Source organism: Eschrichtius robustus, chromosome 15 (genome assembly GCF_028021215.1).
Source record: "Eschrichtius robustus isolate mEscRob2 chromosome 15, mEscRob2.pri, whole genome shotgun sequence".
NCBI classification, from domain to species: domain Eukaryota; kingdom Metazoa; phylum Chordata; class Mammalia; order Artiodactyla; family Eschrichtiidae; genus Eschrichtius; species Eschrichtius robustus.
Window position 1 is genome coordinate 36,387,017 of NC_090838.1, and position 23,380 is coordinate 36,410,396.

At 36.0% G+C, this 23,380-nt stretch overlaps 1 protein-coding gene across 1 annotated transcript in view; it reads right to left on the minus strand.

Annotated features, from left to right (window-relative positions):
• The window catches only part of LRPPRC (leucine rich pentatricopeptide repeat containing), a 110,970-nt gene that overhangs the window by 10,604 nt on the left and 76,986 nt on the right, over positions 1-23,380 (minus strand). The window contains exons 26-31 of the mRNA XM_068564404.1: positions 22,591-22,659; positions 21,174-21,264; positions 13,430-13,572; positions 13,184-13,289; positions 9,437-9,563; positions 3,338-3,426 (exon numbers count right to left, since the gene is read on the minus strand). Coding sequence (XP_068420505.1) covers positions 3,338-3,426; positions 9,437-9,563; positions 13,184-13,289; positions 13,430-13,572; positions 21,174-21,264; positions 22,591-22,659 — 625 coding nt within the window. The remainder of the gene's footprint in view (positions 1-3,337; positions 3,427-9,436; positions 9,564-13,183; positions 13,290-13,429; positions 13,573-21,173; positions 21,265-22,590; positions 22,660-23,380) is intronic.

Here is a 23,380-nt window from a genome sequence, read left to right on the forward strand (position 1 = left end):
GAAGTTGACAAGTTCAGAGAAATATAAATAAGGAAAAATTTTAAAAAATAAAGACCTTCCAAAAGTATGTAACCTCTACCCACATTCATACTTTCCCAGATTTTATTACACTCAAAAGATTCATGATTATCAAAATCTTCTAATACCGCAAAGATTCTTTCTTGAAAACAATGTCTCTTTCTAATCCAAAAAAGACTGATCATACAAGAAGAGCAGCCAAACTGGAACATTCAACTTACACACTAACAAGTTTATTTTACACGATTACATATCTTGCAGACATTTTCTTACACTGATTTTTCGGAGAAAATAAAGCTCATCAGATTCCCAGGGAGAAACCCCTCAGGAGTTTCTTTCTTTCTTTTTTTTTTTTTTTTTAAAGTATCATATTTACAAGTATGTGATTATGGATAAATATGGAATATCCTTCTGATTTACTGATTTAAGTGCCAGGGTAGCAAAATCATTATATTAAATAAAGTGGTGGACTGCAGGGAAAATGTAATACTTAGCACAACAATCACTGCTACCAAAGAAAACTTCATGGCTCTATAGAAATTAAAGCAGTGTAACCTACACAAAACTAAGACCCTCAAAGCAGCTTTCCAAATAACAGTCTATCTTTAACAGAGAATGGGGAAAGGGTAATAATTAAACACTCTATTAAAAGTGATACAGTAAAAGACATCATGAATTTAAGTATTTATTACTGAATAAACAATTTATTATTACTCCAAATCTACATTCTAAACCAGTGATTCTCAAATGGGGAAAAGGGAAAATAGGCAGTTTAAAAGGCATATTCAATAAAATTTTATAAATACACACGAACATACAGGAAACAAAAAATGTTATTTATACTACTTTAATAATATTATCTATAGAAAATAAACTTGATAAAATCTTAACTGGTGGTCATACACAGATAATATGGAATACTTTTATTAGCCAAGAATATTGTCAGCCAGGAAGGATCTTCCCACACCAGTGGATCAAATGGCAACAAAAATAAGATAACAATGGTGATGACAGTAACTCGCATTTACTGAGCTTTTACTACATTTGTTGAGCACTTACTACATGCCAGACACAGTATTAAGCAGTCACACTCACAACTACCCTCTGAGGTAAGTACCAAATTTATATGTGGGAAACTGAGGCACAGATAATTTAAATAATTTCCCCAAGGTCATACTGTTAGACACCAACCCAAGAATCTAACCACCCCAGAGCCTGCATCTATGGGTGCATGTGTGTGTGAAAGAGTGGAGGATAGAGGAGAAGAGATCATTTTATGTCTATGCAAAGGGAGCATGGGACCTTGGAACCGAAATCATATTCCCATACAGGGCTGGCCTTCTGGACAGTTCATGATTTACGGGACACCAAAAGCAGTATCCATCCACACCCCTCCCCCTGAGTCCTTATCACACTGTCACCTAATTTACTAGTAATATTGATTATATTGCAAAGGTATGATGTATCAGTTATTAATATTCCAGAACAGCATTTGAACTGGCTTTATTTTTCTGCCTGCTTTAGATGGAACTGAGAAAAAGCAACCTGAATTTTTTTTTTTTAATTGGGAGCTCTAGTCAGCCATGGAGCAAAATAAGGAGATGTGGATAGTGCCAACAGCATTCCCATCCTTGACAATGACCACAGTAGGTTAGTCTGTGGCGAGGCATTGGGAGGTGGGTTCATAGCTTCTGCTCTCAACCAACCTCCAGGTAAACAGCTGAAAACAGATGTGAAATTATATCATAGTTTCTTGTTGTCTTCACAGGGTACCTAACATACAAGTGGGATAGCAGTCAAGTTAAACACTGATCTGATTCAGCTCAAAAATTAACCCCTTGAAATTAAAAAATTGTTTTATTCTGATCTCCATGTCTACAAAATGTCATTTACAAAAATGAGCTTATTTATATGGGGAGCGAGTTTATTTTTCAATGTTTTAAAATTGTTTATCAGGGACTTCCCTGGAGGTCCAGTGGTTAAGACTCCATGCTTCCACTGCAGGGGGCACGGGTTCGATCCCTGGTCAGGGAACTAAGATTCCACATGCTGCATGTCGCGGCCAAAAAATAAAATTTTAAAAAGTAGAAAAAAATTGTTTTTAAATATTTACTTGCCAAAAAGCCTCTTCCATTGCAAAGAAAATGAAAGCTTTTAAAGTTTTAATAGCAAGCCCTACAACACTCAATTATGACTGAAGGCTGTCTAACAGGCTGGTCCTGCCTGTAGAATACTGAGGCAGCAATTTTGCATAGGCAGAATCATCACTTACATACTCAGTCCTAACCAATTAGGAAGACGTCCAAAGACCAATATCTCTAGGCATTACAGGCAACATTAAAGCTGCACAATTAGACAGCAACTTTCAGAGATGTGAAATTATTTTATAAGCATGCAAGTGAGGAGTATATACAGAGTGAGGAAGAAACCAGGCAACATATTTAATGGTTAAAGAGCTGTTTCAACCTTCCTTAAAGAGTTCCTAAGTGTGTTTTGTTGTATCGGCAAAATCATGGTGTTACTGTATCGACTAAAATTCAAATGTAAAATTAAATGTGAAAAGATGCTTATCTAAATTTAAGAGATTCATCATTTTTCCCCTTGGGAGCTCATTCATAAGACCATCCAATCCAAATCCATCCCTCTGCAAACCCATAAACAGCCTCTACCAAACAAATGGCCTCATCCCAACCCTCCCCAAAGTCATCTCCACATTCTTCTGGTGTTATCCTCTTAATTCAAAAATTCGAAACTCCAAACAAACACCGTATCTTACTGCTGTTGGTATTATGAACTATTAAAAAAGTATTAGATTAAATTTTAAAAATCAATATTATAATCATTTGGTGCACAATCCCACACATTTAACACTCAATTTAACTCATTTGCTAACTCACATACAACCAACACAATATGCAAGAAACAACTGCTGGGAATTGTTTCAGATGCTCTAAAGTATGTTAATTTCCAAAGCAAAATGACTTGTGCTGTGAATTTTAACGCACTTGAAAGCCTGTACTTTCTCTCCTTCTGGAACACAAATTTTGCATGTCTGAAGAGCTGTGATTCATCTTAAGAAAACCCATCTTGTGTTAAATGGAATGGAAACTGGACTAAGTGGTCAAATGACAAGTACATTCATATTCAAGCTGTATTATAAATGCATGTACAGTAATTTACGTCTCTCAGCTACCACAAAAGGCTCTTGATAAGCAGGTAATTTGCTAAATGGACTCCTTTATCCAAGTATTCGAAGGGCGTTACAAGAAAAATCTGCAGAGGCATTAATGTGACGTAAAGGTCAAGCATTGTGACATACCTTTCAAATAATCCCGCCTAACTTGCGTTATGATGAGGAGGCTGTTGGCAGCATCGTTCAGTGTGAAGCCCTTGATGTGGGTCTCAGCGCTAAAAGAAGCAGACATTTAGAAAGGAATTACTGACATGCTTCTGATACGATAATAAATGGTTGAGCACCAAGGTGAAATTATAAAAACTACTGTTCGTATGTTAAAAATATTGCTGCAAAATATCGACCTGGAGACAGCTTTTGTGTTATCCTGTCAATGGTTATAGAAGGATAATTTTTTTTTGCATTCTGACAGATGACAAAGTTGGAAATGAGCAACAAAAGAAACAAAGTACAAGATTTTTTTTAAACAATCGGTTCAGATTCTTGAATGCTGACATATTAGATGACTAAAATAACTGCATGCCCTGCATTGTTCTGCTGTATCCTAAGCTGGATACTTTTTCCTCTTTTTTCTACACTCACCATAATTATAAAATGTAAAACTATTCTTTCGGCAACAAAAATGAGCATTTATTTTCAGCACTTTATATTTTAAATATAAACTAAAGCATATTACTAACACCATATCATTTGGTTGATTAATTTTCAAATTTCTGTCATCTAGATACATACAATTTTTAAAGGTGAATATACTGCAGAACTAAAACCACTGTTACATTAAAATGTAAAATTTCATACAATCTTTGTCCCAGCCTTAAATTTGAAACCCCCCAACTTTTTAAAACTCAAGAGCAAAAACTCGCTTTTCTTATGAATAAAACCTACATAATTTAAAAAAAAGAAAAAAGAAAAAGAAAAAGAAGAAGAAGAAGAAGAAGAAGAAGAAGAAATACCCTAGCCAGAGATGATTTCTGTTTGCTACACTGTTTGCGTATCTCCTGTGATGAAATTTCAGCATCCTTAATGCCCCTAGGGTTTATCTCCCGATTAGGAAATCTCCACAGGTCAAAAGGAGCAAAAGCAATTGCTGCCATTTGCCTTATCAAGCTCAGTGATGATCTTGCTGCCAAAAACCTCGGCCTACCGACATGAACATCTAAATTGAGCAGATTGCGAGAAAAGCAGGGTCACTGCTAAATTATTCTCGTCAATCCCAAGAAAATCCTCCAAAGACACAGTGACGTGCCCATCCTCTCAGTCACTTTCAGCCTCTGAGGTTCCCCCCTACTGTCCCTGGGGGAAGGATTTTCTTATCCCCCGAACGATCCTCTTAATCCCACCAAAGCACCCACTGCTCAGTTTGACTTTTTTCCTTTATCCCATCTGTCAAAGCTCCTAAGTCAAAAACTCATACATGAGACTATAAACTGCAGAAAATAAAGGATTTACTTTCTCAATCTTTAGCATGATTAAATAAACAAGGAGACACTATTAAAATTAAGCTCACTTCTTATGCCAACATTATTACATGTATTATACCATATTTACTTGAAAATATTTCCTAAAATTCATTAAAACCATAAGGTAACGAAACTTCTGACATCACACTTGATTGTCAAACCTTTTGAAAATCTCAAAACACAGAACATTTTTCTTTTAATAATCTCTTCCTATCTCAAGAAGGTGTGTATTCAATACACATTTGAAAGTGAGGATAAATAGGAAGAAAACTCTCCCCACCTCTATTACATGCTGAACATATACATGTTTTACATATGTAGAAACTGACCAATCACAACCAAAATATATTCCAAACTGGCAAAGGGAGAAAAACTACAGAAGGTACTGGTGATTTTGCAGTGGACTCATTCATACAATAAAATAAGAGAAGTTTACTTCTGACTCATAATTTTGATCTTTCCTTTTGGAAAAAAATCTAGTACAGAGATGTCAAATCAAACTTCCTGTGATGATGAGAATATTCTTTATCCATGCTGTCCAATAGGGTAGCCACCAGCTACATGTGGCTACCTGGCTACTGTGATGGAGGAATGGAAACTTTAATTATATTTAATTTTAATAATTTAAATTTAAGTGGGCACTTATGGCTAGTGGCTACTGGACTGGACAGCACAGAATTCCAGACATTTTCTTTTCATTTTTAGAACTGCTAAAATAAAGGAAAAAAAATTGCAGAGTGAAGGGGTATCAATCTTTTAACTTACAATCAACTGCAAAAATTACTCTGTCTTAACCAAAGAAGATAGTATCACATGGAAAGTTTCATATTAGAGATTTCAGAGCTATGACTGGTCTATGGATTGTACTTATATAACACGCACATAGGACATTAGGCAGTGATTAGAATTCATCTTACTTTGGAAAACAAAAACTGGCCAATCCAGTAAAAACCATCAGTTATTAATTTAGCATTATTTTTAGACAGAATAAAATAAGAAGCCAGTAGGAACAAGAGAAAATGAAGTGCTATTCTTGAAAGATAAAGCAGAGCTAATCACCACATGATTCTCAAGTTTCCTAAGAATACAGTTCAGTGTTAACAGAGATTTAAAATAACAATTTATAACCATTACTGCTCTACGAATAAGCAGTTCCCCTCCCTTGAAAGAATTCACTATACCTAAATTTTTATTTTGAAACACGAGGAAATGCTGTAATTCTAACTAAAAATGAAAGAAAGTCATTTTTTCTTTCAAAAATTTTAAAGGCATCTGTTACTTTTGAGGTTCCATTACTTGTTGGGAAGGTTAAATAACCTTCTTGATAATACTGCAGAAATCTCACTAGTAGTCAAGTGAATCTGCAACACATTAGAGACAGCAAAGGTACACCAAAAACAAAGACTGCATTAGTTCACAGGGAAAACAACTGCTCTTAAGATTGAACAGGTGGCATCATGTAGGTAACTGTAACAGACTGCTATTTATAGAGTAATATGAGAGTAGTAGTGCCAGAATAATACTGGGGGTACCACCATTTATTACAGTAGCTCATTTGGTCACACCATATTACAATAAAGATGCCCCTAAAAAAAAAAGCAACAACTGTTTTTCATTCTGATCACTGATGCAGAGCCAGAAGGGGAAGAGATGACCTAGTGGAACACTGGCAACGCTGGAACGAGGAAACAAATCCAGAGAAGTTATATGACATTCCTCCAGTAACACAGAACTGGAACTCTAACTTCCACTTCTGAATTCCCAGTCCAGAGTTATTTTCAAAAGTACCCAATGTAGATCTAACCCAAGATACGATTCTTCATAGTCAGATATAACGTTTTATTGGTTCAAGGAAAAGGATGTGCACAGATCCCCAGATTAAGTGCCTCTGGGCATTCTAAAGCTTGGCATCTAGGATTCTCTTTGGGCCCACACAACTACATGGGGAAGGCAGCTACAAAACACTCCCGGAAGGATAACACAGGGAAGATAAAAGTAACCTCAGGAGTACAGAAAGGTTTCATGAACATCTAGAGAGGGAGGGAAGGAAAGAAGATAAACCTACATTTTACAGGTTGTGGACATAAGTGTAAATAGAAGGGCTGTGCTTATAACCATCTGCTAGGTCAACAGCTTTCACACTTGTTCGATCAAGATTCTCACTCAGACATAGTAAGATGTTTTACGGTACATACCAGTGCATTGATATACAGATGCACATATAACTGAAAGCAAACGTTCACAAAGTATCTTTACTACATGGAATGCTTTGATATTTTCTATTCTATTTCACTAAAAAACATGTTGATTCTGCCCCACTAAATAGAGTCCATGATCCACTAACAGGTTATAAATGCAATTTGAAAAACTACTCTAGATCAGGGGTCTTCAGCAAGAGGTATGCACACTGTGTGAATGCTCTAGGGTGAGGCAAGAAAATGTTTAAGTTTCTATTTTTAAATCTTATTCTCCAAAAAATTGCTATTTTTGGAGTATGTTCTATAATATACTTACATATCATATACTTAGAGTAGTACAGCTCACTGATAATGGTATGTGATCAAAATGTTTAAGACGTCATTCTTGACTCACCTGGGGTGTTTAGCAAAACGCAGATTCCTGGGCCCCACGCCAGATCAGGTGAGTCAGAACCTTTGGGGTGGGCGGTGGGTTATCTGTTTATGCTACCAGAATGTGAGGCTCACCATTCTAGAACAAGCCCAATTAAAATGAAAGAATTATAATCTGTACTTTTGGGAAGTATTTCAGAGGTCTTTGTGACCAACCTCAGGATTAAAAGACTTTTGAAAAAGTTCCTTCTTTGCTTCCATCTCCTCAGTTAATCATACCCAATTCTCAACACAAAATGTTCCTCTCTTTTTTCTGCCACCCTTTCCTCCCAAATCACTGTTGCTTCAAAACACCTTTGATAATTGTGGATAGTGTTTAGATAATAATTTTCCAAGAAAAGTAACTGCAGGAAAAAACCTGCACCTCCTGGATGACTTCAATGGTTATAGATGACAGGATGTTGTTCAGTGTCACATTTTCCAAGTCACTAATTGAGGATGTACTGAGTATTCCAGAGATAGATAATTTAATCAGCAACTGAGTAAAAACACAAATGAGACACAATGCATTAAAAACCTGAACTTAAAAGTCTCAGTGTGACTGTCCTATATCAAGACATACAAGTGATTCAAGATCATAGATATATATGGTGTATGTGTGTATCCATATATATTTAGTACTTATATGTATATATATGAATATATATATATACTGTGTGTGTGTGTATATGTCAATAGATACAGATATACTTCCATAGACAAGTACAGTCATACACAACGTATTTTTCAAAATGTACTGAAACATAAACAGTAAACACGGCCCTATGGTGCATAACTTTAACATAACACTAATATGAAAGCCAGGTTTTCCAGTGAATTCCAAGAATGGCAAACACCCATTTTCTATTCAGGATTCTAATATTCCAAAAGTGCTGTGACTTAAAAATTTTGAAGGCCAAAAGTTAGCCAGGAGAGATTATTTCAAAACTTACAATATACTAGGAAAAGGCTGACCTTTGCCATTGAAAATAAAGCTATTGACTCATCAACAGGACAGGTGTACCTTCCAGAGCAGGTGACCTTGATCTTCTCCTTTCTAGGCCCTTTCTGATTAATTACTTAACTTTTGAAGGTAACTCCTTGGGGATAAGACAACAGTCAGTTAACTGACACAACACCAGGGAAGAAAACTTTATTCTCGTTCCGATTAACAAAGTATTTTACTCTAGGGAACTAGCCAGAGACAAAACCACTACCGCCACTAACACCAACACCACTAAACAGATTACAAAACAAGAAGGGGAAAGAGAAAAGGTATTTAAAATGTGTTGAGTACCATATATTTTCTCTACTTCACTCTATCTCCTTCAATAACTAGAAGAAATCATTAATGTAAGATTTATTATCATCTACTCATTATACAGAAGAAAAACTGAGGCTCAGAGATAGGAGGAAATTCTCCCACGAGCTTTCAAGTAAGATTCAAACCCTTGCCTAAGTTCAAAGCCCTTGGTGTCTTCATGTATCAGGCTGCTTCCACCATAAAAGGTACACAGATCGAGTTGCTGAACAAGAAACAGAATATGATTTAAAAAACTACTTTTCTACATATGAATAGAATACATGAGCTGTGAGGTTACATAAGGTAAAATAAAATATACTGCAGTGTGCAGGGCCAATAAAAGTTATATTTTTTGTAGGTTAAAAACCCCCATAGGGGCTTCCCTGGTGGCGCAGTGGTTGAGAATCTGCCTGCCAATGCAGGGGACACGGGTTCGAGCCCTGGTCTGGGAAGATCCCACATGCCGCGGAGCAACTGGGCCCATGAGCCACAATTACTGAGCCTGCGCGTCTGGAGCCTGTGCTCCGCAACAAGGGAGGCCACGATAGTGAGAGGCCCGCGCACCGCGATGAAGAGTGGCCCCCGCTTGCCACAACTAGAGAAAGCCCTCGCACAGAAACGAAGACCCAACACAGCCATAAATCAATTAATTAATTAATTAAAAAATAATAATAAAAAAATAAATTAAAAATTTTAAAAAAACCCCATAAAATTAGAAAACCATTTCATATAATTTTTGTGACTAGTTGAAGACAATTAAGCAACTGCTACTACAATATATCATTAAAAAAATCCTAATGATAGTTGATATTTTGTTTTAAGTGTGAGGTTTAATAGATGAACTAATACTTACAAATCTTTCACTTGCATTGCTTGTGTAGGATTATCCTTCATCAACAGTAAGTTTATAAGACAGGCATAAGTTTCACTATTGAACACAATGTTTTGCTTTTTCGCTTTCAGGAAAATATTAAATGCATCTATGAAGGAAAAAAACAACAAAAAATGAGATGACATTATTCTGAAATGGCAAAAAAGGAGGGGGAAAAGCCCTAAAACAAAGCCCCAAACCCCCATATTTCTGCTTCTTTTAATACTCACTCACTATACCACTCTACAGAGACACACACACTGACCAAGCAAGCAGATGTTATCACTCTTCCAATCTTTAAAAAACAAAGTGACAGTTATGAAAACTACTACTTAATCCAGATGGTTGGTACCAGAAAGGGCTTCGTTTTAAAATTATTTTTCATACTAGCTCTCTAAAGTCAATAATTTTCATGCCAATAAAAACGAAAAAGAGCTCTTCTGAATTTGTTTATCAAAAGATGATCCCAGTTTCCAGTTTCAAAATAAATTGCAAAATGTGTGTTAAAGTCCAAATAAACCAGGGGTATAATTTAGATTGAGGGGAGCAAAAGATTCACTTTAAAGCGATCTTTATAAGTGGGTGGTTACTGTGTTTAACACTTCAACACAACAGCATTAAAGTGAGTATAGCCTATAATTCTAAAATTAGGAGATCAAATTATTTGGCTACGACAGGACTTACACAAAAACATACAATTTTCAAATATACAGATATCTAACAAGTAAACTAAGCAACATTTGTTTGACTGATTAACAGTTTTATTTCACTTGTTCACAATAACTGTCAGTGAATGAAAAGATGTTACCAAAAGAGAAGTAACTACACTTCTCAGTCACTTACTTTTCTGAAATAAAATTGCCTGGCTATAAACATCCAACTGAAACTACAATCCACACTCTGGTGTGTATAAACAAATCACAATAAAGATGGGGCATAACTAACTATCACGTAAGAGCTTTTATGGATATAAAGCTCCATGTAAATAAATATAGAACACACAAATAGGAATGAACATGATATTAATGCTCAGAAGAACATTCTGAGCTACTTTAGAGGTTTCTAAACAAGCAGAAATTATGCTTGTGTTTACAAGTTAGGGGAGTTTGAATAAGCCCTTCAATTAAGCTGAAGTGACAATATCAAAAACTTAGTTAACTTTCAAGCTAAATTCAGAGAAAACAAGAGAAAAAGGTTATGATCTTAATATTTGTATATTAACTAAGAAGAGATAGAATCTATCATTCAGTACATAATGCATATATTTTCCTTTTAAAAGAGCTTAGAAGTTATGATGTACTGCAATTATTGGCTACATCCCAACAAACACATATAATAGTTCACTACTTGGCTGAATGAAAATACACAGTAAGTACAATTTGAATATTTAAGGTAACAAAATAATCTAGAAGAGCTTACTAGTGGTTTTCTAAAACTGTAGTCTTGAATTCAATTTTCAGAGTATTCATATTTTGCCAAGCATTCAATTCTGAGATATACACAAAAGTAACTCAAACCTCTGCAGAATTAACAGAATGAAACCAACTAGATAAGTGTAAATTGTATATTAAAACTAGAATAGGGGACTTCCCTGGTGGCACAGTGGTTAACAATCCGCCTGCCAATGCAGGGGAAACGGGTTCGAGCCCTGTTCCAGGAAGATCCCACATGCCACAGAGCAACTAAGCCTGTGCACCACAACTACTGAGCCTGCGCTCTAGAGCCCACGAGCCACAACTACTGAAGCCTGCGTGCCTAGAGCCCATGCTCTGCAACAAGAGAAGCCACTGCAATGAGAAGCCTGTGCACTGCAACAAAGTGTAGCCCCCGCTCGCCGCAAATAAAGCCAGCGCGCGGCAATGAAGACCCAACACAGCCATAAATAAATAAATAAGTAAATTTGTTTTAAAAAAAATTTTTTAAAAACGAGAATAGGGGTATATCTTTACATTTATAATATACACTGCATTATATTTAGTTAGCTGGTTAAAATGTTTTTACTTAAATAAAAACAACAATTAAAAAAAGGCAATATATGGAGCTTTGGAATCTTTAAACAGGAAGTATACACTAACCTTACATTCATTTCAATCAAATCAAAATTCCATTAGAATATTTAAATAGTATTGATAATAATGAACTTTATATTTAGGTTTAAGAGATACATGGTGAAAGACTCAAGGATATATAGACTGAATATGCAACAAAGGAAAATGACTCAGAAAGAATAAAAAGTTACTCTGCAGTATTAAAGCATAAGAGCTTAGCTTAATTCCTCCTTCAAACACTTTATGTCAGTGTCATAAAATTTCTAGTTAAGGAATTAAAAGGTTCGGACTTCCCTGGTGGCGCAGTGGTTAAGAATCTGCCTGCCAAAGCAAGGGACACGGGTTCGATCCCTGGTCCAGGAAGATCCCATATGCCACGGAGCAACTAAGCCCGTGTGCCACAACTACTGAGCCTGCGCTCTAGAGCCGGCGAGCCACGACTACTGAGCCCACGTGCCACAACTACTGAAGCCCACGCACCTAGAGCCCGTGCTCTGCAACAAGAGAAGCCACCGCAATGAGAAGCCCGTGCGCCGCAACGAAGAGTAGCCCTCGCTTGCCACAACTAGAGAAAAGCCAGTGCGCACCAGCAAAGACCCAACGCAGCCAAAAATAAATAAATAAATTAAATTAAATTAAAAATACAATATTAAAAAAAAGAAATTAAAAGGTTCTATAAATTTCTAAATTGATGACTTTCTGCTGAAGGGAGCTCAAAACTGTCAATACTAAAGTGAAAAGAAAATCTGCTGCATAATGGTTAAATTATCATAAAGCATACTTGAAAATGTACACAAAAACTGGAGGAGTTAAAGGTAACAGTAGCATTCTATGGAGAAAAATTAACAAAAATGAAGGAAACAAAAGTAATATATGTCTGGGGAGAGTACAACAAAGTCTAAATGAAAACATCTAGAATGTGATAGGCAAGCTTGTATCAGAGGGTTCAAGATGGTCAAAGAAATTTTAAAGTAGTCACAATAGAGGTAGGCATACCTTCAGGAAAGTTTACCACTGAAGAAAGGGAAGAAACGCAAGAAACGGGGCTCATGTCCTGCCTTCAAGCTCGAGATACTGCTTAACATACACTAGTGTGATGGTTAATGCCCTAATCATTTTTTGCTTTCACGTAAAAATATGTAACAATTACACTTGCCAAAAAATTAATGATAATGCTATTTTCAAAGTGTAATTTTTGAAAAAAATGCACGCCTATTTTAGTTTTTATTATGAAAAATTTCAAATGTACAGAAAAATATAAAGAATAGTATAATAACCCCCTCCACATACCCATCATCTACATCCAATAATTAACATTTTGCCAGATTTGTTTAACCATTTTCTTTATGGCTTAAGCACTTTAAAATAAATTACAGAAATCTTGATTTTTTTTCCCATTTCTCAATACTTCATTACAGATCTCAAAATTTAAGGACATTTTCCTATAAATCATAATGCTGTTATCATATCTAATAAAATGAGTGATTCCTTAATGACCCCACTATTCAGTTGATATTTAAATTTTCCCAACTGTCCCAAAATGTCTTTGTTAACTTAAAAAATGAAAGAAAATAATTAATACATACAATTTAAGTTCCATCTCTATCCGAGATCACTACTGATTTGTTGGGCTTAGATCCCATGTTGTTATCAGAAAGAAGACGCCAGTGTACACGTTTACCTTTGTCTCTCCTCCCGTGGCAGGCATTCAATAGCTCTTTCTGGAGACTAACTTCTACAGGTGAAGGTGATGAAGTCAGGGAATGTTTTTCATCCTCATACCACAACTTAAAAATAAAATTATTCAATTAAACAAAAAGTGGTAAACACAACAGTGACCTTTTCAGTGTAAAGCTGGGCTAATCTATAACCTAAAGTTATAGACAAACAACAAAATCTGTTATGCTTACAGTTAAAAACAAATTACCTCAGGTACATCAAATGGAACCTCTTGGTTACTGTTCCTAAGGATTTCCGCTAATAACCTTAATGTCTTCCCACGAGGAATAATATTTTCTTCTTGCATTTTATTCCAGACAGCATCAGCTCTTTGCCAGTCACCATTCACTTCTGTAAAAATAAGCAGAAATTAATGAACGTACTAAGTAGAATTCATGACAATATTTAGAACTGTTTTTATTTGATGCTGAAGGAAGTATTCCAAACATTGCCTCCAGGGAAAGGACCAGGGTGATTGTGGACCAAAGGTAAGAAGACTTCTTTCTGTATACCTTTTTGTATCTTTTGAATTTTAAACCACAGAAATTACCTATTAAAAAACAACAGAGGGAGGGAGATGCAAGAGGGAAGAGAAATGGGAACATATTGTATATGTATAACTGATTCACTTTGTTATAAAGCAGAAGCTAACACACCATTGTAAGGCAATTATACTTCAATAAAGATGTTTAAAAAAAAAAAAAACAGAAAAAAAAACCCCACACTTTATTAAGAACTTTGAAAATCATGTTGATACAAAGTTTACCTTTTTAAAGTAACTGAGAAATTGCCCACTGTTAAAATCAAAATCAGAAACAGGTAACAATTCAACTATGACCAGTAGACTTTGGAAAGACGATGGGATACACATATACAGTACACTACACAGCTGAAGGTCTAAAATGATTGAAAGTGTGCAAATGTATGATTTTTGTCAAAACTGACAAATCAACAAACCTTTTTCCCTTAGTTAAGTAGGGAGAATTCTGTCTCTTCTGTCAACTTGAAGAATTTCTATGTCAGTGTGTAATAGATTTCTCATAATGCCCTCAGACTAAGTAAGATCACAGCAAGTTTATTGGAAAGGAATAGGCAGCTTCCTTCATAATGAAATATCTAGTTCCTTCTATGTGGTAACCTAGTCTTCACAAATAGCAAAGACTTAAGAATCAAGACTTTATTTTTAAACATTCTAACGGGTTTTGAAAAAAGAAAAGATCAAGCCATTTCTGCTTGTGAAAAACTAGAGCAAAATATGAAAAATGTCTTATGACACTAAATTCAATACACCTATTATGCACAACGAAGTATTGTTTTAAATGTGGCCTTTTAAAAAAAATTTGCTAATATGAATAAGGAATATCTTAATGGTGTATGGTCAGCTCCAGGAAGAGGGTGTGTTTCAGGACACAAATATTCCAGAAAACATGAGTAAATTTGTTTCTCAAAAATACCAAAATACTAAAACACATGGAATTTTCCTAGATTTCCCTCCCACCCTAAAACTGAAAAGCTAAGCTTTTTGATAACTGACTCCTGGAAGTAAAAAACTCAAAGAACAAAAATGAAACACATTCACACTCCATCAGAAACCTGCAATAAAGAAAAAGATAACAAGTAGAGAATTTCCCAGAGGTCATACAAAGATTGCAGCCCAAACTTTCGTAAGGAATATGCTGAAAGGTGGCCCAAACAGTAGAAATTAACCTAAAGTTCAGAGTGATATACATACTTTGACAATAAAGATCAGCCTAATATAAAACCCTTATTAAATTTACAATCAATTTTCAAAGCAAGACTCTCATAAGCTAATTACGCTTTTCCTTCATTAAAATGTTCTCATGTAATGTAAAATTCAAGAGTAATTTTTCAAGTATGTTAATGTATAAAACTTTATACATGAAGGTTATCAAATACACTTTAGTTTATTTGATTAAATAAATTAAAAACAAAAACCCAAGCCCCCAAATCTTTAATTCTGTAGAAGGGGAAAGGGGAACCACTTTTGTTCTGTGCCAAAGGGTACTATGGACTGTGGAGGACACAGGGAAGATTTCCAAGCACTGGGAACAGCCCTGGTAAGGTGTTTTTTAAAGAGATTAATGTTTAAGCTAACATAACTATTTCAGACAGTGAAGAGGTGGATGAGGTACAACTCTGCCTTCAGACTGAAAGAACTCTGGGAAGATAATTCTTTTTAAAAAAGCACAAACTATATGGAAAGCTTCTACTTTGGGAGGACAAGACATAACAGAGATGCACCTGTTCAAATGGACTAGCAGCTTGTAACAAGAAAATTTTTTCAAAATGCAGGTGAGAACTAGACAGTGCACACAGCATAGAACAACTGAGATATACACACTTTTTTTTTTTTTGAAAAAAAAAAAATCTTGGAAATGTACCTGGATCACAGAATACATAACAAAAATTTGAGGCAATCAAACTAGTCAGTGCCAAAATCTGCAGCCAAGTTCTCACGAAGGCACAGAGGGCCATGCCTTTCTTTCATAATATCCCTCTGGGGCTTAAAATTCCTTCAACCAAGACAACAATATACTTGTTATTTGAAGAATCAAACAGCCACAAACCTGGGCTGTGACCAGGGAATGGACACTCCCTCAATAATTCCATCACTTTCCTGGAACTCACCGTGCCCTCTTTAAAGAACAAGAGCGCTGACTACTAAATGATTTGAGAACTCCTAAGCTATAAAACCAAAGATTTTTGACACTGTCAGTGAATTTTACAGGAACAGACATAGTTATGGGGCTTCATTTATGGCTATCTGACCAGTGTGTAACAACAGTTGGCACTTCACACGGGGTTTCTATGGTATTTAAACTAAGAGATGAAGATTTCTAGAGATCAGGATTTTAATTATAAAGCTGATAAATTTTTACATATTACTGATAGGATGGGGCAATTTCTAAATTCCCCATGTGTCAATCACCTGATTATGGTCTGTAAATATCATTCCCCTCTAAAATAAGGACTCCAGGTTTGGGACAGGAATTATGTCACGTAAGCCTGGATGGTCTTGTTTGGCCTGAAAGTAAGGACCTATCAAAGACTAATGGGGTTATGACCCAGCAATCCCACTACTGGGCATATACCCTGAGAAAACCATAATTCAAAAATAGTCATGCACCACAATGTTCATTGCAGCACTATTTACAATAGCCAGGATATGGGAGCAACCTAAGTGTCCATCGACAGATAAATGGATAAAGAAGATGTGGCACATATATACAATGGAATATTACTCAGCCATAAAAAGAAACGAAATGGAGTTATTTGTAGAGAGGTGGATGGACCTAGAGTCGGTCATACAGAGTGAAGTGTCAGAAAGAGAAAAACAAATACTGTATGCTAACACATATATATGGAATCTAAAAAAAAAAAAAAAAAAAAAAAAGGTTCTGAAGAACCTAGGGGCAGAACAGGAATAAAGACGCAGATGTAGAGAATGGACTTGAGGACACAGGGAGGGGGAGGGGGAAGGGTAAGCTGGGACGAAGTGAGAGAGTGGCACTGACATATATACACTACCAAATGTAAAACAGATAGCTAGTGGGAAGCAGACGCATCGCACGGGGAGATCAGATCAGTGCTGTGTGACCACCTAGAGGGGTGGGATAGGGAGGGTGGGAGGAAGACGCAAGAGGGAGGGGATATGGGGATATATGTATACATATAGCTGATTCACTTTGTTATACAGCTAACACAACAATGTAAAGCAATTATACTCCAATAAAGATGTCAAAAAAAATTTTTTCTTAAAAAAAAGGTATTTCAGGAAAAAAAAAAAAAACTAACGGGGTGTGTCAAATGACACAGGAGCTGATGCGACGGGGTTCCCAGTGGCCAAAGATGGGACAATTTGAGCACCCAAAAGAATAATGGCTGCAACAAACTGAAACACAAATATACAAAAAAAATTTTAAAAACTTATTAAAAAAAATGTTTAATGATCAACTTAGGAGGTTCCAGGGACACCAGCACTTGAAATTGGTAATTAAAGGGAGAAAAAGCAGGGCTTCCCTGGTGGAGCAGTGGTTGAGAATCCGCCTGCCAATGCAGGTGACACGGGTTCGAGCCCTGGTCCAGGAAGATCCCACGTGCCGCCGAGCAACTAAGCCCGTGCGCCACAACTACTGAGCCTGCACTCTAGAGCCCGCGCGCCTAGAGTCTGTGCTCCGCAACAAGAGGAGCCACCGCAATGAGAAGCCCACACACTGCAACGAAGAGTAGCCCCCGCTTGCCACAACTAGAGAAAAGCCCCCATGCAGCAAAGACCCAACACAGCCGTAAATTAATTAATTAATTAAAAGAAAAAAGAGGAGAAAAAGCAAGTATATAGCTTTTCCTGTGAATTTATTTAATAATAATTTTTAAAAAGCCACAGAACACAGAGCATGAAACATGTAGAGCATTAAACAATCAAAATAATAGGTGTATATGTAAAAAAAATACATGGATAGAAACGTAGAGAGAATGAATTGGAAGGATGGACACTGACAAGTGAACTCTGAGGTGTGGACACACAATGACATTTCCAAAGTTTGCTCTGTACACTACTGTACTGCTTGAATCTTCAGTAATTTAGAATATATTCATGTTGTATTTGTGTAATAATGGAGGGGGGGAAAAGACCACACAACGTAAAAAGGAATGTCAGTGGTCATAAGTACTTGAAGAAAATAGCACATAAATAACTTCTTAGGATAAATGCTCAGGTTTTAAATGTTGGGGTTTTAAAAATACACTCAAAGAATTTTTATTACAACATTATGAATGTAAGGCAGCTTTAGTTTTGGCTAGAGTACTGTATGTATACAAAGAATAAACTGTCTTTACTTTGTATATGTAAAGAAACTGAAGTGTTTCAAATATAAGAAAATGGTAAGAAGGTGAAAATACTGTCATTTAGAAATAAAATATTCCTTATAGTATTGTCATTTAGAAATAATAGTACATATGCAGGTGAGGGGGTTGTTTCATTCATGTAATGTTTAGGAACTAATTTTACAAGACTATCACAATGAAAGGTCAAAATGTCTTAGAAAGGATACAAGTTTGAATTATGGCAGATTCATTTAACAGACCACCTATGAACATCATATTATATGGAATAAGTAGAAAATGAAAGCACGTTTAGGTCAGCTAGTATTTAAAGGAATGAAAGAGTTACATTTGCTATTCCTTAATCTAGATTATAGTCATATGGATGCTGCTGTCATAAACCATGGAGCAATGTATCTTTGTCCTGTGCATGTTTCCGTAGTATGTTGTAATTCACAACAAAAAAAGTGTGTATACCTGTGTGAAAGGTACTATTTTAAAATAAACAAGCAAAACTGCTCTTCAACAAATAAACCCAAATAATTAAATGAACTCCTTTCAAGGGTGAAAATTACATCATGAAAAAGAATGAGCTCATAAAAAATTCCAATAGATGAAACAAATTGTTTTCTCAGAAATCCACAATCTAAAACATGGATTTTTTTCATGTGTTACAGGGCCACATTTCATATGTCATTCCATACTGTATGTTCCTTTTCAAATAAATTGAGTCCACAGTGCTTTACTTAACATATTTAAGTAGTGGTCCAAGTCAGAGGGCAAAACGGAGGGGGCCTGGTCACAGGAGCAGAAACCTTGCTTCTTCTTCAGAAAGGGAAGGATCAGGGTTATCACAACCACATTATTGATTTATAGCAGTACAGAAGTTGGGAAGTAAACAAACTGGGTTAAAAAGTATACTTCCCTATAATGATTCCCCCAGCTTCCAGTTCCATGAGAGGCCACCCTCATGTTACCTCAGCCTCAGAGGCTCCTCAGCTGAGGAGAGCGCCTCCGACTACTGGCTCAAATACAGAGCTGGAAGTGGGGTGTCCATCAGAACAGATAGAGGGGATTAAAGAAAAGAAAAGGGTAATAAACCCCAGAGTTTATTTATAAGAGTTCCTGCTTATCCCTAAAGGAAATTTTAAGATGAACTTCAAAGTTGTTTTTTCTTTTCTTTCTTTTTAAAAAAGCAACAGCAAAAGGTCATCTGCAGAGGAAAAAGAAGTCCGTAAGGCTGACGCCCTCTCATCCTTCCCTGGACTACAGCTGTACCTCATGCATCCTTACAGCTGTTCTTTCACCCCAAGGTATTGTCAGTGTTGGTTCAGGTCTAACTCTTCTGAAGAGCACTACCTTTCTATCTGCAGTGCCGACCTCAAAGGCTAGCACAGTAAGGGCTTCAGAGTATTTCTGAACGAAAGTTTATATAGTCTTCTTATGGGGATGACTTTAAAGGCTGAGACTCATTTGGACATGTAAGTTTAGTACTTCTCTTTTAGTTTGCATAAAATTAGAATTTAAGCAAGAAACAGTTCTTCAAAAGTAAGAAAAAGCAGGGGAAGGAGGGAGAATCAGCACTCAAATACAGGTTATAATCCACTAATTAAGGACTAAATACCTAAAACCTAAGTTTTTAAATTCTATACATTCAACAACAACCTCAGCACTGTGTGCCAGAATCTGATCATATTCAAGCCAAAGTTTTAAGAATTACATTGTGGTATGTCAATGCAACCAACAAATGAAATGTAAATTTTACAGCAAGTCTTATTTTACATACACCATCAAGATGTAAGACAAAGCTTCCAATAATAATAAATACAAGTTCAAAAAGACAAATGAGGGCTTCCTTGGTGGCGCAGTGGTTGAGAATCTGCCTGCCAGTGCAGTGGACACGGGTTCGAGCCCTGGTCTGGGAGGATCCCACATGCTGCGGAGCGACTAGGCCCGTGAGCCACAATTGCTGAGCCTGCGCGTCTGGAGCCTGTGCTCCGCAACAAGAGGCCACGATAGTGAGAGGCCCGCGCACCGCGATGAAGAGTGGCCCCCACTTGCCGCAACTAGAGAAAGCCCTCGCACAGAAACGAAGATCCAACACAGCCATAAATAAATAATAAATACATACATACATACATACATACATACATACATACATACATACATACATACAAATGAAATCACCTTATTCATTTCTACGTTTGGTGAAGGAAAACGTCCCAAGAGAAAAAGAGAAGAATAAATCTAGATCAAATTTCTATGAAGAAAAGGAAGGAAGGAAAGGAAGGAAGAAAGGTCACTGATTATTCTAAGTGTTGTTCCTCTCTACCCAAATACCCTAAGAGACTGCACAGTTCTAGAGTACTGTTTGACAATAGAGATCAAAGGTTTCAGAAAAGTTCATCACTTTTAACCCTTAATATAAACACAAATTCAGCCTAGGGAAACAATTAAGGGTGTGAACAAAGATTAGATGCAAAGATGACTAATGCAGCGTTATTTTATAATATGGAAAACTGAAATCTATTCACTTGTCTAGGAGTAGGAGACTGGTTGAGTAAATTCTAGTATATCTGTTCATTGTAGCCATTTATAGGTGATAAAATGTAGAAAAATGTTTGTAATATAGAACGGAGTCAAAACTACATTATAATACAATCACATTTAAAAAAGTTAATTGTTCAGCAATGAGTTTGTACATCAATATGCATTTTTCTGGAAAAAGATCTATATACATGAACATGTCAATGATTACTTATTTATAGAAGTGACTGATAAATCTACTAAAGAAATTAAATTAAAAGAAAAAAAAGAATAGCCTCTCCTCAAAAACTCCTATTAAATTCTGTGGCTCTGATTAAGATTTTTCTCACCTTCTCATTATTGCAGCAAGAATGTCAGAAATTATGAAGACTGTAGGGTGTCTAGTGATACAATATAACATTTTGTGATAAAATTCAATCTGGCCTCTACATGAGCCTCTGTTGAAGACTCCACATTTGACAACCCCTGGAGCTTCCTCATAGCCTGATATTCCTTTCTGGCCACTGCCTTCCATAGAATAAATGTCTCAAAATGAAAACATGAGGAATAGTCAGATTACTTACTGTATAGTTTTAACAGATTGTAGTATAGCTGGTCTCTATCACATTCAAATAGCTTCTGTGTCAGCTCCACTAATTTTTCTAGAGTTTCAACCTTAAAAATAAGATTAACAGATGGATCTAGATTGTGTAAAGGACATATTTTATAGTTGACAAATCACAGTTGAATAATCCTTCAAATTAACTTTACCCAAAGGGCAGATTAACTTCACTTCAAAAGTTAAAGGACTGAGTACAACATCGTGAATGTACTTAATGCCACTAAACTGTACACTTAAAAACAGTTAAAATGATAAACTTGATGTTATATGTATTTTATCATAATTTTTAAAAAATTTTAAGTTAAAGGGCTAAAGGACTCTTTGGAGTCAAGAACACATGAATATATGACCCAGCAATCCCACTACTGGGCATATACCCAGAGAAAACCGTAATTCAAAAAGACACATGCACCCGAATGTTCATTGCAGCACTATTTACAATAGCCAGGTCATGGAAGCAACCTAAATGCCCATCAACAGACGAATGGATAAACAAGATGTGGTACATATATACAATGGAATATTACTCAGCCATAAAAAGGAACGAAATTGAGTCATTTGTTGAGAAGTGGATGGATCTAGAGACTGTCATACAGAGTGAAGTAAGTCAGAAAGAGAAAAACAAATATCGTACATTAATGCATGTATGTGGAACCTAGAAAAATGGTACAGATGAGCCGGTTTGCAGGGCAGAAGTTGAGACACAGATGTAGAGAATGGACATATGGACACCAAGGGGGGAAAACTGTGGTGGGGTGGGGATGGTGGTGTGCTGAATTGGGCGATTGGGATTGACATGTATACACTGATGTGTATAAAATTGATGCCTAATAATAAAAAAAAAAAAAAAAAAAGAACACATGAATAATTATCTAGTTGAGGGAACCTCCACAAAGGAGCATTCTGTAGAATTCAAAGATATTTACGGTGGAGGACTCAGTGAGTATATCTATATTTGTTAATAGGAATATTCCTCCACCCAAACTTTAAACTCCTCCTTCCCTGTGGCATTTTCTTGGCAGGATGTGAACAGATATCTGTGCTGGAGTAGAGGTAAAGTAGAAACTCCAGTGGGCTCCCATCAAGTGACTCCTCTGGTCACTAACGACTGAAGCAGATTTAAATTGCCAAAGAAACAACATTAGCCTGCTCAAACCAACAAGTAGAATGAAGCAAGCTAAAATCTTCAGAGCCCAAGTTAAAATTTTTAGGGATTCCACTGGACTTCAGAAACCAGAATTAAGCTATTGCTTATTTGGAAAACAACCAAGATAAGCAACGCTGCATCTCCTGAACTCCCCAAACGCTAACAGGACATGTAGGACACTTGCTTTCTACTCACAGTTTTAGGTGAGTGAGACCAGAAATTAAACACAAACCTGAGTACTTGCAATACATCTATCACAAAACCACTGAAGTCTTGTAGGCCGAGCTCTAATGCCTGGAGTCTGTAAAATAAAACAATCATACAGCACACAAGGTAAGGCTTTAACTAAATGTTAATCTTCCCTCAAAGACAAATAGTTTTCCTTCTAATGACCCTGCTTCCTCCCTGCCAAATGTGTATACTAAAAGAAACCTATAACTTAATCCCACAGTTATCAAAGACCTTTAGGATTAAAACAACCTATACTTAACCAGTGTCTAGAAGATTCGGGTTATTTCAAAATGTTACTTTGTAGGTCAATTTTCATTCCATAAATCTTTAATCATTAAAAATGGCTAAGCTTTCTGTAGCTCAAAAAGAAACCTTGAAATCATGGACTAAATCAACTCCAAAATATGTCAAATTAAACACACACACACACTTCAGAGATCCCAATAGATTCAGGAAGCAAAAATTATTAATATGTTATGTAGACTTACTAACAATTGTCACAATGATAAAACCAATGGCTTTTAAAGAAACATGCTTTGTAAAACTCAGTGATAAAAGTACTCTGATTACCACACATGCTTGCCTAGTATCTAAAACTAAACGTTTAAAGAGCTAAGTACTAAAAACAAGCTAAGTACTTAAAATTAGTTCATAGTCTTAGTTTATTTCAGTAATTGAGATGTGTGTTACAGCCTCAATTAGGAATTACTAAGGTTTAGTCAATAACTCTGGCTTCAAAACAACTACTTTACAATTTTGGATACTGAAATAAAAGGCAAACCACTTCACAT